Below are 16,846 nucleotides of genomic sequence, written 5' to 3'. Positions count from 1 at the left end.
GTTGGTTAGGGACCGTACGTCGTTGCACGCGTGCTGACGACAAGCAGACCACAATCGAGAGGGCGATAGAGTTTGTGGGGCCGGAACCAGACGCCTTGAGATAAATTTTTCCCATCGCCCGCACACAGCCCACGGCGGCCAAATTCGCGCCCTGCTACAAAAGCGCGCACCAGGACATCGTCGTCGCATCCCGTCTCGCCGTACCGCTCTGCGCTTGGACAGAGACTTCGGCTAACGCGACTTCCCCCGCCAAAGCCATCGCTGCGCTACTGCAGTGAGTAGGCGCCGGCCTCCAAGTACCTCAGTCAGCTGACGTTCAGACTTGAAACCCGCATACTAAAGCCGTCTGGGAGCAGACCTCGAGCCGTCTCCCACTCACTTCGCCTCGCACTCGCACCGTTTCAGTGCGTGTGGCTGGTTTCGGCATCCCTCAGCCTGCGCCTCGCCCCCAAGCCAGCCCGGTTCCGGATCAGCCCGAGAAGACAAGGAAGCGGCGGCCCAGTGACGTATCATGTAAGTTGGCTGGTTTTATCCTTTTTTTGCATCAGCCCACCTCAGAAGACGAGGAGCAGCACCGTCGGGCGCAGGTTCTAGACATGGCCAGCAAGTTCGTTTTGGGAGCCTGCTGCAGCGCCGTAGTGTGGCGGGCATGCCGTGCAGCGACTGGGCGGCCATCATCCCGAGCGTCTGGGTGTCGTGCCCTAGCACCTTTTGCAAGGTCGGCGCACGCACAACGCTTTTCCCTGCGTCACAGTAGCCCGCAATTCGACTGTCAAGCTCCTGGGCATTTGGCCTCACCAACCACAGCGTTGCCGCCCCAAACCCTCCCTTCACCACCGCGCCGCTGTGCTTGCACGCCCACCCCGACCGCACCGCCCGTGCAGCTGCTCTCACTGTCCATTGACGTAGCTGCCCCGTCAGACTATATGGGAAAGTCCCGGGGCCGCACTTTCCCATTACCATCAGCTCACGCACCAACGCCGCCCGCAAAGTGCCCGCATACCCCTGCCGACTCCACACGGCGCCCTGTTTACTCCGCTAACACCTTCGATCACCAGCGCTTCCGCGATCTTTCACCCTTCCACCTCCACCACCTCACACAACCTTTTTGTCTAGAAGATTCCCGTCGTTCTCTACAAATATCACTCACGCTCCTTTGAGTCTTGACAGCGCCACTCACTGCAGTGCTCCCGCTACCCACTATCCTACTCCACCCTCCACTCTCCTTCGACCAAGACTCCACACAGACCTACTCAACCTACCTCGTTGCCGCTATGGCTGCTCCACTATCTCCCCACCCTGTCTACCACGACCCCATCCCAACATCCCGCCGTAACTCCAGTCGCAAGACCATCTCCTGCCTCTCACGCACTCCCTCCAACGTCGATGCTCCTCGCACTTTCTGCCCCAAGGACGGTGATGCATTCAGCTACGACCCCTCTCACCTCCGCCACTGGTACTGTCCCCAAGAGCTCTGGGACCGTCTTCCCAAGCAAGTCCAGTCCTGCCTCGGTGATGTTCAGCATGCGGGTGCCGCTGTTCTGACTGGTAAGTCCAAATACGTCTCAGGCACTTGATATCGTACTAACCCAAAACAGGCTTCGAGCGTCTCGACAAGCACCTCGACAACTTTGACGATAGTCAAGTCGACCCCAGGGCCACTGGAGACGAGCTTCTGGTCCACCTCGACGAGCTCCCGCCCCCAAAATTCCGCACAGTCAGCAACGCCAGCAGCGTCTTCCAGTCTGACACTTCTTCGCCTCTCACCAGCGCATCGTCCGCTTCTCAGTCAGGGAGCGCCTCTCCTTCCACTCCAGCCTTCTCTGTGTCTCAGATCATGTGCCCTGGTTCACCCATCTGCTTGGGTCCCTCGGAGCTCTCCCGCTCACGTGAGCGCTCCTTCTCTACGCCGCTTAGATCGCACGACGCCAAGTACGCCGCGGAGCTGTCGCACCTACGTACCGAGGCCCTGCCGCGTCTACGTCACAAGTCTTACAAGGTCGAGACTGAGTGGCAGGAGGCCAAGCGTGTCCCGGGCGCCATATCTGCAGATGACATCAACGCCTTCGAGAATTTCTGGGCCGAGAAGAAGTTGCTGATCCTCAGTCTTAATGAGCGGGGTAAGCGTCTTGCGAGTGCCGCTGGTCTTGCTACCACCGGACTCGGCTGGTGCGCCCCGTAGAGGCTAGTGAGGTGGATCTCCTCGACTTGGTCACTCGAAATGGTTCACTGAGCGCATCAGTTACGCGACATGGCGCAGCACCCCCAGCTACAGCCAGTCGACAACCATGAACTTCTTTTCTTTTTCCATTTTCTTGGAGTCCTGTTTCCTGGTTTCTGCTTCACTTCCTGTGCGTTACAAGCGAGGAGTTGGTCGGTCGGTATTTATTCATGTAGGCATCTACACAGCAGATCGGGAAGATCTACACTTGGAATGGACGTGCGTTCACGATAGATCTCATACACGCCCATGTCTTCACGACGGCGGTCTCACGAGAGATCCATTTTTGCCCATGGCGGCTGCTATGGGGCATTCTGGCGGGTTCAACCCGGCTCATCTTAGGCGTAAGGTCAGCTCAGCTCAAAATAACGAATCATAACATCTACATGACGACTTTGTTTGTGCATATTCCTGCTTATCGGTGATGCGCGTCGCTTTCGTCATTGGTCACTTCCGAGGGATGCTGGCTTGATACCCTTATATTGTGATGCCCAACACCGGCCATATCGAGCCAAAGGTGCATGAGTTGTGGCTGCCCAACATACACAAGTGAGTTCGACGCCTCTCGCCATCTCCGAGGAAAGCTGACAGGGCGCCCTGATATTGTCGACACGGGTCGTGCCAACTATGAGGTTGGTCATGTCGAGAGACGCAGCCAAGCCAAGGCAAGCGCAAGCCCGATGCTGCACGTTCCTCGGCACCGCAGCCTGCATCTGCCAGCAGCAGCCAGCTCAGGCCGCCCCGCCCCTGCCACAGCAACGAGAGGGGGTGTGTCCGCGCCCGCGGATCGACATGTTTCACTACCCAGGCCCCAACCACGCGAAACAGGGCGTTCTGACCGCATTTTGGATCGCTCTTATGGGCGAAACGTGACGCGCCCTGCTTTAAAATAAAAAGAAGAAGAACAAGACCAAATTTGGGTCCGTCGCAACGATTGGTCTGACCAGGCTAATATTGACCGAGACATACACACGTACGTACTATAGTAATGTTTCCGTGCCGTCTCTGCTTTGCTCACACATGGAGGACCAGGTGTTGCATATTCCTAATAAGCATCGTCGTCATCTGTATCAACTCGGGGCTGTTTGCCACGATCCAGACTGCCGTTGTTGTTGGTGTTGATGAGGTTGGCCCTCCTCCCAAGCGGACTGGCACCGAAGTCACGCCTGATCGGGCTATCCCTGTCTTGAACGCCTGGTCTCCTGGTGGTGCCACGCCCTAGAATGCAACAAGATTTAGTGTGCTGTACTGTACGTATCCCAAGAAACATCATGGTGGAATGATGACCATGATCATGGTCATGATGAAAGGTGGGTGACGGGGGCTTTTTACTTACCGGCCCGGTCACGGATTCCTCCTGCTCCGCCGCCGCCGCCGCCGCCGCCTTGTTCATGTCGTATGCCTGACGACCGCATCGAAGGTCCTGGTCCGAGATCGAACTCATCAGACGATGTGTCCAAGTGGACTCGTCTACCTCCTCCACCTCGATTGCGTCCACCGCCCATCATCATGCCTCCGCGGCCTCCAACCCCCATGGCTTTGGCGTACATGGCCGCCATCTGATCCATATCCATATCCATGCCCATACCCATGCCCCCATTGCCAAACTGCCTGCCTGCTTTGGCCGCCCCTCGATGCGACAGGAAGGGGTGCCGCATACCTCCATTCTTGCCTAGGAGACCGCCGCCGGCAGATTGCATATACGGATTCCCCATGTTCATGTTTAGCCCCATGTCGTCCATTTCTGACAACATGTCGTTTTCGATGCCCCCTCCCATGCCCATACCCATGCCCATGCCCATACCACCCATGCCATGATGCATCATACCCCGTTTACCACCCGTCACTGTTGGATTAGCCATGCCAGGTGGCATCCGACCCGTGGTGCCGTATGGATCACCGGACATCATGCCCATCTGCTGTGCCATTCGCGGATCCATATCCATGCCACCACCGCCATTGTTCATCATGGAAGCACTCTGGCCCATGTTCGGGCCGCCGAAAGGTTGTCTAGCGGGACTTTCGGAACTGTCACGCTGACGTCGTTGCTGTTGCTGACGACCGTCTTTCCTGAGATCTTGCAACGCTTCCAAGATGTCATCTTTGAGTGTGTCGAACTGGTCTTTGCGCTTCTTGTATTCTTTCTCATCCGACTTTCTCTTCGTCTTCTTCTTTCTCCTTTTGCTCTTTTCGTCTTTGCTACTGCTGCTGTCGCTTTCACTGCTGCTCTTTTTGCAGGCTGTGTGATCGCCGCAGTCTCGGCCCAGGTCGGTTTTCAGTATGTATCTGATCTCACCGCTAGTGCGGAGGTGGTCTTGTTCGTCTTCGTTGGAGTCGCTGCCATGGTGCTGGGGATCATTCTGGGCACGGTATAGTACGCGGTGGCTTTTCCGGCAGTTGCAGCCTGTGGTGCAGGTACAAGCATCAAGCCATGCGTTGTCGCCCTCGATCCACTCTTTCCCCGATGGTCCAACTTTCTTGTGAAAAGGTTGACCGCGGTTCAAACGGGCTGACGTTTGCGGCTCCGCCCGAGGCCGCCGTGGCTTCTCGGCGTTGGCATACGCGCCCATGGGGATGTGTTCGTAGTGTCTTGGCCTTCTGCCGGAGTGTCGTCGCGTCGCCTGAGGTGGATCAGGAACGCTACTCGATGACTGGCTGGATGGTGGTCCCGGGTGGTTTGTGTACGGGTTCATGCCTGGCCCCGACACACCTCCGCCAGCACCAAAGCGAGGAGGCATTGGTGGATTGGACGTGTATTCCGGCGGCATGCCAGATGGCGGTCTAACTCCCATTCCGCCCGCTCCAGCAGGCCCCATGCCACCGCCCAATCCCCCTAAACCTCTCATGCCACCTAGCCCCGGACTCCCGGGCATGCCCATCGGCATACCGCCCATCATGCCAGGATAGCCACCTACCTGTATTTCAGGCGCAGACCTAGGTCTTGCGTCCATTCCGTCGAAAAGCCCTCCTGGTCCACCTCTTCGGCCCACTCCTGGCATGCGACCTCCCATCATGTTACCTGGGTATTCGTTGGAGGGTTGTCGTCGCATACCCCTTGGGCCTATTCCCTCCATCATGTCGAGTGACGTACTTTCGCTCTCCTCACTGTCTTCCAAGATATCGAGATCTCGTCCCCCGTAGTGAGGTCTTTGTCTTGAGCGTAGTCGCCTGCCTGGTGAACAGGGTGTGTAGATGGGACCGCGTGTGTACGGCTCTGATCGTGATCGTGCGTAAGAAGGTGGGTGGACGGTGAATGCTGTACCTATAGACAACCTGTCAGTACCGTAAGTTTTAAGGTATACTAGAACCCGTGGTAGGTGGCAGGAAGAGAGGGAGGGTTACCAGGTGGAACCAGGACTTTGCCTCCTGGAGCGTTGACTTCAACAAGTGGTGGAGGCGTAGAATGCGATGCACCCATATCGGTCGCGTTGTACGGACCAATGCAGCAGACCGTTGTGCTGTGCTATAAAAGAAGACTCTCTTCGATGAGCCTACCTAGGTATATTGTCTTGATCGTCGTCGTTCTTCTGCTTTCTACACCGAGTGATACTTTTGCCTTCTATATCGATTTCATCTCAATCTGATCTTCTCCACTAATGACCTTGAACGTGTAATGGATAATGGCGGGTGAAGAAAGGAGTGTAAAGACTGATGTATTCCCTAACCCTCTTAATTCAGCACCTGCTAGCTTGAGCCATCTGCTGACATGCCAGCGGTTATTTGTTTGCTGTACTGTGCTCTAACGAGGACACACGAGTGTCGCGTCACGTTACACGACAGCATTCATTGTCGTGTCGCGGTTTGTGGCTTTACGCCAGGCGAGATTCTCAATTGTCCAACTTCCTCTCAACGTATGAGTGTGATTTCAGGGCAGTATCGAGAGAGCATTAGAGATCACAGTGGGGTTTACGTATGCGCGTATGTCTTACGGTGCCGTTGTCGGATGTATGAATGAGAGTGCTTCGCTTTTTGTCAAAGCAATGCATCATCATACTTGAGTGGAAAAATTATCACGCTGCGTCCGTGCGACGGAAAGCCCTGGGACACGGGAGATCAATAGAGAAGAATGCAATCATGCCGCTCCACAATACGCGCACCAAAGCGAGAGACTGTGGTTGCTGTATCTATTGATGCCCTGCCTGCGTAGAGACGAGGGCCCTGGAGGCAGCGGCAATCACACGATCCCCGCAGCGCATCACGCACAGCACACCCAGCAACAATCATGTAATATGAAAAAGTAGACTTTGGAGTCATGTTATGTTCTCATACACCTGATATAACTACTGCTCATACTCCATGCCTCGTCGCTATCAATCATTATGCAGTATCATAAACCCATAGCCGGCAACGCCGAGATGAATACAACGCCTATCCACACCAGACAGTAACAAGAACAGTGATAAGATGTGATACAAAGAAACAGACGCAACAGCACTCCTTCAACGTTTCCGCGGCTTTGTATGCAACAGCGAGAATGTGCCGAAGCGCCGCAGCTCAGCGAGATGGTGTATTCGACTCGGGAAACGGATGCGCAGCACCCGCACCTTTCAGATTTCTCCTCCCCTGTCGCCGTCTCCAAAACCCCAATCTTAGTCGATGAGAGAGAGAAGAGTATTGGCGAAGCTAAAACGCAAAGAAAAGCCAGTAAGTAATTGAACAATCAATGAAAGAGGGTGACTGGTATCAATGATGGAGATGGAAAGAGACACTAGAAAATCATCGATCGAACCTGCTCTCTGCGACCCGGCTTGCTGGACTCTTGCGTTCGCGGCCGTGGCGGCGGCGCATGCGACATGCGAACATCCTTAAGAGGTGGAGTCGGCGCGTGCGATTGAGTGCGGGCGTGGCCCTTTACCGGACTTGAAGGCGTGGACTTGATAGAGCCCAGTATATCGTGCGACTGAGTGCGCTGATGAGAAGGCCGGCGGTTAACGCTCGGTGAGCTCGTGACCATGGGATGCGACTTGGTTGGCGAGATTGGCGCACCAATCTGCGATCGCGTAGCCTTCTCCTTACGCTCCTTCTCGAGGACCATGGCCGCCCAGCCCTTGTTTTGAGCAATGTCCTTGCCAACGGTCTCCGAGAGCACCTTCATCCAGGCCTCTTTCTGTTCCCGACTGTCGGCGTAAAAGTCAATGACCTCACCGTTAGCGAACCGTATGCGGAAGCCCTCTTCAACGAACATATAGCCCTCCTCATCCTCGGCGAACCCGGACTTGCGCCGACCACCGGTCTTGGTTGCGGATGGTTGCTGGAGAGCGCTCTTGTCATCCATGAGCTTCGAAGCTTTGGCTAGATTGATGGTAGCACGCGGCTGCCGTGTGGACTCGTGGTAAGCCGTAAGCTTCGTGCCTTCCAAGCGGAAGAAACGACGTCGCCAGTACTGCAATGAATGTTAGCCATGTTTACGAATAATGTTGCAGGCTTTCAACTTACTGGACAGTCACCACCCTGTTGGCTCAGTGTACCTTCGAAGCTGATGTCCTTGACTTGCTCAGCCTCCTTGAGCTCGCGAATGCAGGCATTCATGCTCTTGGGCATGTCAGAGTCCTTTGCGTTCTTGGGCTTCGGGACGTATAGCAACTGAAGAGTGAGCTTGCCCACCCGGTAAGGTGGGCGGCGAACGACACCTCCGCGCTTGCTCTTGACACTGCTGGCGCCAGTATTATCGACGGCCCACTCATTGAAGCAAGGAATGTCAACAGTCAGCGGACGGCCATATGCTTGGTTCTCGTGGTTGTTGAGGCAAACATAGGCACGGGCGAAAGACCCATCAGGTCCGACGAGGTCATGGAGCAGGTCCCAAGCGGTGGCCTTTTGATTGCGCTTGGCAGCAGCTTGAGCCTCCTGCTGTTCCTGTTGAGCAATGCGGTCGGCTTCCTCTTGCGCTTTGCGTTCCTGCTCCTTTCTCTTCTTCGGCGATGAGAGAAGGTTCCGGAAGGCAGAGTGCGACTTCTTGTGGTTGACAGCCTTGGCTGGCGCGGCAACAATCTGAGGGACGGCTGGAGGCTCCAGCTTGGTCTGTAATGTGAGCTGGAATTCGAGATCATCCATGACGACAAGCTCAAACTCTTGTCCGATGGGAGCGGATTGGCCAAGCTCCAACCAAGACGTTGTAACGCAGTGCAGACCGTTGTCAAGTGTCAACTGGAAGTGGGTTCGCTCGTGCTTTGGTAGCGGAAGATCAAGGTCCTTGACACCGACGACCTTGACGAACACGAGACCGCGTTCCTCGCCCTCTTCAGGCTCACCGTCGTCTCCCTGTTCAGCGACTGAGTCTAGACCACCAGCAACAGCAGATTCTTGGCCAGGAAGAGGTGGTGCAGGACCCTCAGAGGTTCGAGTACGGCGACCGGATGCTGTCCGGATGCTCTTCCTGCGAGGCTTGCCATTCCAAGGCTCCTTTGTCCAGGCGGGCTTACGTTCGGCGCTCGTCTTACGAGAGACAGGCTTGGCAGCTGCATCGCTGGTGGGTTCGGTGGGGGTAGGCGGTTTCTCGTCGCTAAACTGTCGACTACTGGCGACAACGACTTTGGTGTTTTCGCGCATCAAGTATCCTTTCTGCTCGGGAATAGCATCGTTAGCGGGACTGTGCCTATAAACAAAACCTTCACCTGACATCTGGCAGGCCGCGTCGGAGACGGCAGCGGAAGATGTAGGGAATCTGGCGAAGGGGGGAATGGGGAAAAGGTTCTCTACCTTTTGTGACTCAATGATGTTATCAAACTCCTTGTCTAGCCCGAAGCTGAGATCGTTCGACTCGTCACCCAGGTCGAGATCACCGAGCTTCAGAGCTAGCATGCGGTTCTCCTTGGTGGTAATGCTCACTTGCGTATCGTCGTCATCGAAGTGACCTTCTTCGTCGGCATGGCCCAACTCTAGGCTCATTGACTGGCGCTTCGGGCTGCGCTCAGGGACTGGCGGTGCATGCTGGCCACTAACCTGGCGACGCGTAGCTGCCATGTCAACCTCATCAGGGATGAGCGACGGGCGAGTCTTGAGCTTTCCTCCGGCACCCCGGATTGTAGCTTCCCGTTGAGGAACCTCTGGGGCATTTTCCTGAGGCGGAGGGGAAAGAGCCACTGGATGCCGAATGACAGAGTCTGGGGTACCAGGCTCCTCAGACTCGGAACCGTCCTCCTCTGTCTCTTGAGCTTCAGGAGTAACAGGGCGGCGGAGGAAGTCGCGCATGGCATCCAGCTTGGGCGCGGTATCCAATGGACTGGCAACAGTCGCGAAAGAGGCCTTTAGAGGGTCCAAGCTAAGATCCATATCTTTACCTTCGAAAGTAGAGTACATCTCGTCCTGAGGCGCCTGCTTCTCACCTGAGACAGGAGAAGAGGGGGCAACGACGGGTGTTGGTGGACCTGATGAGTCGATAGTACTCTGGGAAGTAGGCTGCTCTTCAGGCTGAGGCGAGTACTGGCTGGTATCGTCTTCGTCGTCTGACTCCTGGGGCATAGGGTGACGGATGACAGACGACTCGCGCTCGTAGTCCTCGAGTTGAGAGATGGAACTGCCATCTACATCGGTGTCATCGGCATGATCGCCTTCATCTGGGTTGGCATAGCTGTAAGCGTCGACAACGCTGTCGGCCTCGCTGGCGGAGACACCTGAGACCTGACGCGGATGCTCGTCGAAGTTGGAAGAAGCTTCACGCGACGGAATAGGAACATCAGGGTCGAGGTCAGCGAGATCGCCATAGCTGCGCTCGGGGCTATACTCTGGCTCAAACTGGCTGTACTCTTCCTCTTCCTCATCGTCGTCCTCACCGTCCTCGAAGTTGCGGCTCTTGACGCGCCGGAGGATGGACTCGCGAGAAATGCGCGGGATCTTGGGCTCGTCAAGCGTTAGCTCGGACTCTGTAACGTCGACTTCTGCAACGTCAACTTCGACTGCCTTCTTCTTGTTCTGCATCTCCTGTGTTGGAGTGCTCGTATCGCGGTCGTCATCAAAGTTCATCAGACGCAACCGGTCCTCGAGCGACATGGACACCTCGCGCATGTTGAGCAAATCGCTCTTGGAGATGCCAGCTGCTTGCGGAAGCTGAGGAAGAGAACGCCGCCTGTCGCCAACTCGCTCTGCGGCAGCGGACAGGCCGATGCTCGAGTCGCGCCGCCGGTTGGGGCTGCCTGGTATGGCGGGAAGAGGAGGAAGCGGTCTTGAGTCGCTGTCGGAGGCTGTTGACCCCATGCGGGAGCCATTGGTCGTACCGTTGGGACGGGCACTGGGCATGGGACTGTTGTCGCGACCTTCAAAGACATCGTCGTAGAGATCGGTGAGCGAAGTGTCGGCAGCCTGCGGGCTCATGTGGCGCCAGTCCTCGGGCAGCACGACCGGCGTCTTGTCTGTGTCTTCTAGGGAGGCATCGAAGCTGTCGTCCTGGTCGAAGCTCATCTCCTCCTCTGTCTCGTCTTCGGAGTCGTAGCTGCCGTCGCGCGACATGGTGGCGACTGAAGGGTCGGGCGTGACCATCTCAAACTCGGTGATTTGAGGTGGAGCTGTGTCGAAGGTCACACTCTTAGCATGGCGGCGCAGCGGGCGGGGGGTCTGGTGGACGAGCTCCTCGTCATCAGACATGACAGCGCTCGAGTCGCCGTTGTACTGTGGGGAGTTGAAGCGACCGTTGCTGACGAGCGAAGATTTGGTGGGCGACATGCGCCCCTCGGACGGCGAGGGCTTGGAGGGTGAAGCGAAGGAAGACTGTGTGGGCAGCTTCGCGGGCGACGTCTTGGAGGGGCTGAGGATGGGAATCCGTGTCTGGCTCTCGGAGCGGCTGTGGTGGTGGCCCTGGGCCGCGCTCTCGACTTCGTTACGCATGCCGTGGAGGCCGCTGCCGCCATAGGCGTTGCCCTGGACAGCGGTGCTGAGTGGGCGTCCTGCGGCGAGCGGGCGGTCGAGCGGCTGGACCGAGTTGGGGTCGTACTCGTGCTTCTGCTCGCGTGCGAACATGCTGCTGTTCTTGACGCGCGACTGCTTCTTCAGGTTCTCGATCGAGTTGCGCTTGGGCGAGAGGGGCGAGCTGCCCTCGTACTCGTTCTCCGACGTGTCGAAGCGGCTCTTGGGCGACGTGGTCTGCTCCTTCCAGAAGAGACGCGGGCTGTGAGTGAATGGCGACGAGTCGCGGAAGGGCGAGCTCTCTTTGGTCAGGATGATCTTCTGGGCCGGGTTAGCAGGCAGGCGAGCGAGGCGGGCGCGGGCACATACCTTGGTTGTCTGGTTCCAGCTGGGAGAGTTCCTGCGGTGCTCATGGGGGCTGATTTCCGACAGGGGACGGCCGCTTCCCTTTGTGGGCGAGGAAGTGGGCGTCTTGTTGATGCGCAGCGGCGACACCTGAGGGCAGTGCGGTCAGCATCGCGCGCGCCCGACGTGAAACAGGCGAGTGCAAAAGGAAGTACGATGATGCTTACCGCTTCGTTGCGCGACATGTTGACTGCTACGTGCGCTCGCGCTGGGTGCGTCGTGGTGTGGACGCCGTGCCGTGCGCGGGCTCGCACTCGGGCGGACTGGGTCAAGAATGGGCTCCGTCGAGGAGTCGTGCAGGCTCAGCGGAGAAGGGCTGCGCGCTGAGGGGAAAGAGGCAGGCAAGAAGCGAAGGGCACCGACAGAGCGCGGGGGCAGATGTGCGATGGAGGAGCGGAGGAGGATGTGTGGGCGCGCGTAGTATTGATATGGCTGGGGCCGCGGGTGCTGCCCAGTGTTGATGGCCGGGATGCAAGCAAGGCGTCGGTGTTGGGCGGTTGGCCGGGCAACGTCCCGCTTATCGGCTGCCCTGTAGCGCCTCGAATTATCGCGCCATCGCCTGTGCAGCCCGCACGCCAGCGCGCATCCTTTAGTCAAGGTTTGGCCTAGCCGGCGCATGCTAGTCTAGCTGGCCGTCTTAATTCCATCCTGCCTGTAGAGCCTGCCGTTGCAGCCATGTTGCGCAGAGTCTCGGGCGTGTGCCCCCTCTGCCAGGTGCAGGCCCTTTCACGACGACCTCCGCCAGCCCACCACGTCCGCCCGTACACGCAGCTCCAGCGCGAACGCGGGGAACGCCATGGCGCAGCCTCTTCACGACCCCCGCGGCCCGTCCGCGGGCGTGACCATCCCAGGCCGTCGCGGATGATGCTCTCCGACGACGTCGCGCGCGCCGCAGACAGAGGGCCGGCGAGGAAGCCAGACGCCTTCGACTTCCTCAACAGGACCGAAGCACCACGGGGCCTGCAGCGCATGCGCGAGCAGCGAGAAGCCCGCGGGAGCCGCCCGGCCACTGGGCGCGACGACGGCAAGCGGCGCACGCGAGCAGAGCCCTTCCACGCCCTCAAGATGCAGAGTTCGCTGCACCAGGTGCCCTACAACAACCGCACCGCCGTCAAGCGCCAGCTCGACGAGTACGACTCGTTCGACAAGTTCCCCCTCGCCGAGCCCATCCTGCGTGCCGTCAACGATGCCCTGCCCGGCCTCGAGTACCGCAATCCCACCCCCGCACAAGCCGTCGCCATCCCCGCCCTCCTCGGCCTGCGCAAGGCGGTGCGCGCAAAAGTAAAGTCGACCAAGAGCGCGCCCGACTCGTTCCTCCTGGCAGCCGAGACGGGTTCAGGCAAGACGCTGGCCTACCTCCTGCCCACGCTGGACGCTATCAAGGCCGAGGAAGTGCGCGAGAAGGACGAGGCTGAGGAGCAGGCCCAGAGAGACGCCGCCGACGCCGCCGCCCACGAGCACGACAAGAGGACCGACATGTTCGCGGCCGAGGAGCCTGAGATCAACAAGGCGGTCGACCCAGCACGACCGCGCGCCATCATCCTCGTCCCCTCCGCCGAACTCGTCGCCCAGGTCGGCGCCGTCGCAAAGTCGCTGTCCCACACGGTCAAGTTCCGCGCTGCCCCAATCTCAGCCAAGATGTCTGCCACGGTCATCCGCAACCAGCTCTTCAACCCCAATGGCGTCGACGTCGTCATCAGCACGCCCCCGCTCCTCGCCAGCATCGCCGAAAGCAACCCAAACATCCTCGCCCGCGTCACCCACCTCATCTGCGACGAGGCAGACTCCCTCTTCGACCGCTCCTTCAAGCAAAGCACCACCGACATCCTCGACCGCGCGACGCCTTCCCTCAAGAAGCTCGTCCTCTGTTCCGCTACCATCCCAAAGTACCTCGACAAATACCTCGCAGACAGGTTCCCGGACATGCAGCGCCTCGTCACACCCAACCTCCACGCCATCCCGCGAAGAGTACAACTAGGTGTCGTAGACGTAAACAAAGACCCCTACCGCGGCAACAAGATGCTGGCCTGCGCCGACACCATATGGCAGATAGGCAAAGCATCCGTCGACTACGACCCCAACGAAGGCAAACAAGCCATTCCCACGAAGCGCGTCCTAGTCTTTGTCAACGAACGCGAAGACACGGAGCAAGTAGCCCAGTACCTCGTCAAGAAGGGCATCGACGCCCTCGCCTTCCACCGCGACACCGATCCCTCCCGCCAAGCCAAGATCCTCAAGTCCTTCACCAACGACGCATCAGCCAAGGAAGCCGAAGACAGCGAAGAGAACAAGGCGGAAGCGCCGAACAAACGCACGCTCCCCAACACCAAGGTCATTGTCACCACTGATCTGGGCTCAAGGGGTATCGACACCGTCTCCGTTCGCCACGTCATCCTCTACGACGTCCCACATACTACCATTGACTTTATCCATCGTCTGGGCCGGACTGGGCGAATGGGCAGGCGAGGAAGGGGCATCGTCTTGCTTGGACCCGGTGACCGAGCGGATGTAGTCAGAGAAGTCAGAGAAGCCATGTTTAGAGGCGAAGCTCTGATTTAGAAAAGATGGATATGCGTAACGACTTCAAAAGCTTCATGTACTATATACTGTTTTCTACTACGAGTACCTGCATCGCAGGAGTGTATCTATGCTTGTCCACGATATAATGACATTGATGAATGTACCGAATCCAGAAACACGAGCTAGTGAGATAACATGATGCCAAAGCGCGGCCTACTACATACGGTGGTCGTTCCCACCAGATCATCGTTATCAGCACGTCCCATGCTATTTCCGTCCTCGCTAACTCATTCGGTCAGCGCCATGGGATGATGCTCTGCAAGCCCACTTGTGGCGTTTTTTCCACTTCAACCCCGCCCGGAAGGGCTCCCGTATGGGGCTCCTTGTTTATCTGCGACTAGCGCCTGCGGGGTTCATCGTTGCTGCATGGCCTGGGTATGTACATAGTGTGTTGTGGTGTGTGTTATTCTTTTTATTTGGTCGTTAGGTTGTTTACTACCTACGCTTACATGCGGCCACCTTTCATTGTGGGGTCTCCGTCATTTCTGGTTTGTTTGTGATGGAGTGGCGCGTGTGATATGACTATTTGGGCCGTGTCGGTTTCTACGCACAACAAACATGTTTGGATGGAAGAGTCTCGGTTGCTAGTATGATGTACAAGTTTTGCCCTCTCGGCTTCATATGTGAGTTTCCCGTCGCCTTGGAAAGTAGATGGTTGGATGTCCCAGACCGTGATAGCAAGATAAGCAGGATAAGTGAGAAAGCATCCGACCCAAACCCGTAAACACCGCATCCCCTCCACAAATTCAAACACCCATGCCCCATCGCAACCCCGACGCAACCCAGTCTCGCACGCGAACATCAAAGATTCCTCGGTCCGCAAAGACTCGTCTTCTCCACCATGAGTTCCAGACTATCTCCGCCCAGTCCACAGGCGTTGAACCTGCTCTTCCAGCACCCACCTCCCTCGTCCGATGGCGACTGAAGTTGAACCACCTTTGCATTGAGCTCTTGAAGGTTTTTTTCCTGAAAGGCCTTGCTCAACGCATCTTTGGGTTCTTTCTCGTGGCTGAGTTGGATTTGAAGGGCGCGAGCTGCGCGGTTCGCGGCGGACAGGGTGGTGTAGATTTCAGGGCGGGTGTGGGCGTGGTAGGCACGGATTGGTTCTTGGGTTGGGGGATCGGGGGAGTCGGTGCCGGCGTCGGATGAGGAGGAAGAGGACGAGTCTTCAGCGTCGGCTTGTGTGATTAGTTTGAAGAGGCGGACAATGTAGCATGTGCTTGAGATGAACGATGTGCCTCTTATTGCCTGTGGGGTCTGGTTTGCGAGTGCGGATACAAGGTCGCGCTGTACCCAGATCTTGAGGTGGGAGGTGTTTGCGGGGTTGTCAAAAGGTGTGATGGAGCCAGTGAGGATGGAGCATCCGTGTTCGTCCCGATTGTTGCTCTTTCCGAAGATAACGTCGTTAAAGAGGGTGGCATTGTTTTGGAACACCTTTTCGGCTTGCGCGTTTGCGTCATCGAGGCTAGTGAAGGGTTGCACGGTGATCTCAGTCGCTGGGAGGGTGCTTTCGACCTGCTCGCCCTGCCAGGTCTTTTGAAAGACGGAATATTCAAAGTAAGGCTGTGCCTCGTTGGAAACATCAGGGAGGCCATTGAGGTGTAGGATCTCCTCATTCGTGTCTATCGTAGTCTCCAAAGGAAGCAGTCCTGGATCGGTTGTTGATACGGGTGGTGTCGCAGCAGTCTTGGTGGCGCTTACGATCGTCTTCGCTGACGAGGTAGGATTCAGATCCTTCATTGGGAGATCATTCCCTTTCTTTACGATCGCGACGTGTTCATCTACAGGATTGACATCAGTGGTCTTGGAAACAGATGATATACCAGTAGTCGCATGGTCTAAACTATCGACGTCCATCAATGTACTGGCTTCCGGTGACTGTTTCGAACCTCCAGGCATCCGAATCATTGAGTCGTTCAACGATTTCTCTATCTGAAGCGTAGAAGCCGCTCCGTGGGGTGCGTCTCCCTTTTTTGCGGGGGAACAAGGCACGTCGCTAGTCTTCGTAGGCACCTCACGCGAAGATGTTCTCGGGGCTACAACTGAGCCAGGGGTAATACCATCCTCTGATGCTGGTGTTGCACTACCTGGACGCTTCGAACCAGTGGTAGAGGTCAGAGTAGGCCTCTTGGATGCCGTACCGGTGATTTGTTCAGGTCCATCGGAAATGATGTCCAATTTTCGCTTTCGAGCTGGTTGTCCAGGAGCTGACGAAGCAGATTTTGAGTTCGCTGTATCCGCCTTGGATCCACTTGGTGTGGATCTCCTGGAATTTGAAGCAGATGTTTGTGCCTGATCCTGTGATCTTTTCGCTGCTTCAGGCCTCGATACCTTCAAAACATCTCCTGGGGAAAGTGAGTGCTTCTCAGGTGCTGCATCGTTCGTAGCGGTATTGTGGTTTTTCCCAGGTCCTTGAGCCGTCTTCCTGAATTTGCTGACTGGAGACGTCGAGATCGGACTTCTTTTGGCAATTCCCAGCTCGTTTCGGCCACTGGTCCGAGCCTTCGGAGATGGCTCACCCGTACCATCATTTCTTGCATCCATTAAAGCCAACTGGAGAAGACTCATAGGCTTAGTAGCAGGTGAGGCCTTGTGACTTGACGCATCATTCCCGTGACTTGGAAGCGTACTTTCATTCAACAGCTTGCGCGGTTGGATTACTGCGCTGGGCGAAGAACCTACAACAGCGGCGCTAGGGGGTAAGGGGTTTGAGCTGATCTGCTTTCGTACACTACCATAGGTTCTGATATTTGCGATAGGTTGCGCAGTCTCTTGGAAGATCGAGGTTGGTTTGCTCTCAGT

General features: G+C 57.0%; 5 protein-coding genes across 5 annotated transcripts; 2 read left to right on the top strand and 3 right to left on the bottom strand.

Annotated features, from left to right (window-relative positions):
• Positions 1-1,274: 1,274 nt before the first annotated feature.
• Positions 1,275-2,182, top strand: J4E87_007131 (uncharacterized protein; the record flags this gene model as incomplete). Its single annotated transcript, XM_049378728.1, has 2 exons — positions 1,275-1,548; positions 1,599-2,182. The coding sequence occupies 2 exons, from the start codon at positions 1,275-1,277 to the stop codon at positions 2,180-2,182; spliced, it is 858 nt and encodes a 285-aa protein (XP_049231390.1).
• A 1,367-nt stretch (positions 2,183-3,549) lies between these two features.
• Positions 3,550-4,959, bottom strand: J4E87_007130 (uncharacterized protein; the record flags this gene model as incomplete). The annotated part of the gene is made up of 1 exon (XM_049378727.1): positions 3,550-4,959. One exon carries the CDS (start codon positions 4,957-4,959, stop codon positions 3,550-3,552), a length of 1,410 nt encoding a protein of 469 aa, XP_049231389.1.
• A 1,970-nt stretch (positions 4,960-6,929) lies between these two features.
• On the bottom strand, positions 6,930-11,649 carry J4E87_007129 (uncharacterized protein; the record flags this gene model as incomplete). Its single annotated transcript, XM_049378726.1, has 4 exons — positions 6,930-7,604; positions 7,658-11,380; positions 11,429-11,554; positions 11,632-11,649. The coding sequence occupies 4 exons, from the start codon at positions 11,647-11,649 to the stop codon at positions 6,930-6,932; spliced, it is 4,542 nt and encodes a 1,513-aa protein (XP_049231388.1).
• A 490-nt stretch (positions 11,650-12,139) lies between these two features.
• MRH4 (RNA helicase) lies at positions 12,140-14,023 on the top strand (the record flags this gene model as incomplete). The annotated part of the gene is made up of 1 exon (XM_049378725.1): positions 12,140-14,023. One exon carries the CDS (start codon positions 12,140-12,142, stop codon positions 14,021-14,023), a length of 1,884 nt encoding a protein of 627 aa, XP_049231387.1.
• An 822-nt stretch (positions 14,024-14,845) lies between these two features.
• On the bottom strand, positions 14,846-16,575 carry J4E87_007127 (uncharacterized protein; the record flags this gene model as incomplete). The annotated part of the gene is made up of 2 exons (XM_049378724.1): positions 14,846-16,546; positions 16,570-16,575. 2 exons carry the CDS (start codon positions 16,573-16,575, stop codon positions 14,846-14,848), a joined length of 1,707 nt encoding a protein of 568 aa, XP_049231386.1.
• Between the last annotated feature and the right edge of the window lie 271 nt (positions 16,576-16,846).

This window comes from Alternaria ethzedia (assembly GCF_023757985.1).
Source record: "Alternaria ethzedia strain BMP 0044 chromosome Unknown scaffold_19, whole genome shotgun sequence".
NCBI classification, from domain to species: Eukaryota; Fungi; Ascomycota; class Dothideomycetes; order Pleosporales; family Pleosporaceae; genus Alternaria; species Alternaria ethzedia.
This window is presented reverse-complemented; position numbering and strand designations above follow the sequence as displayed.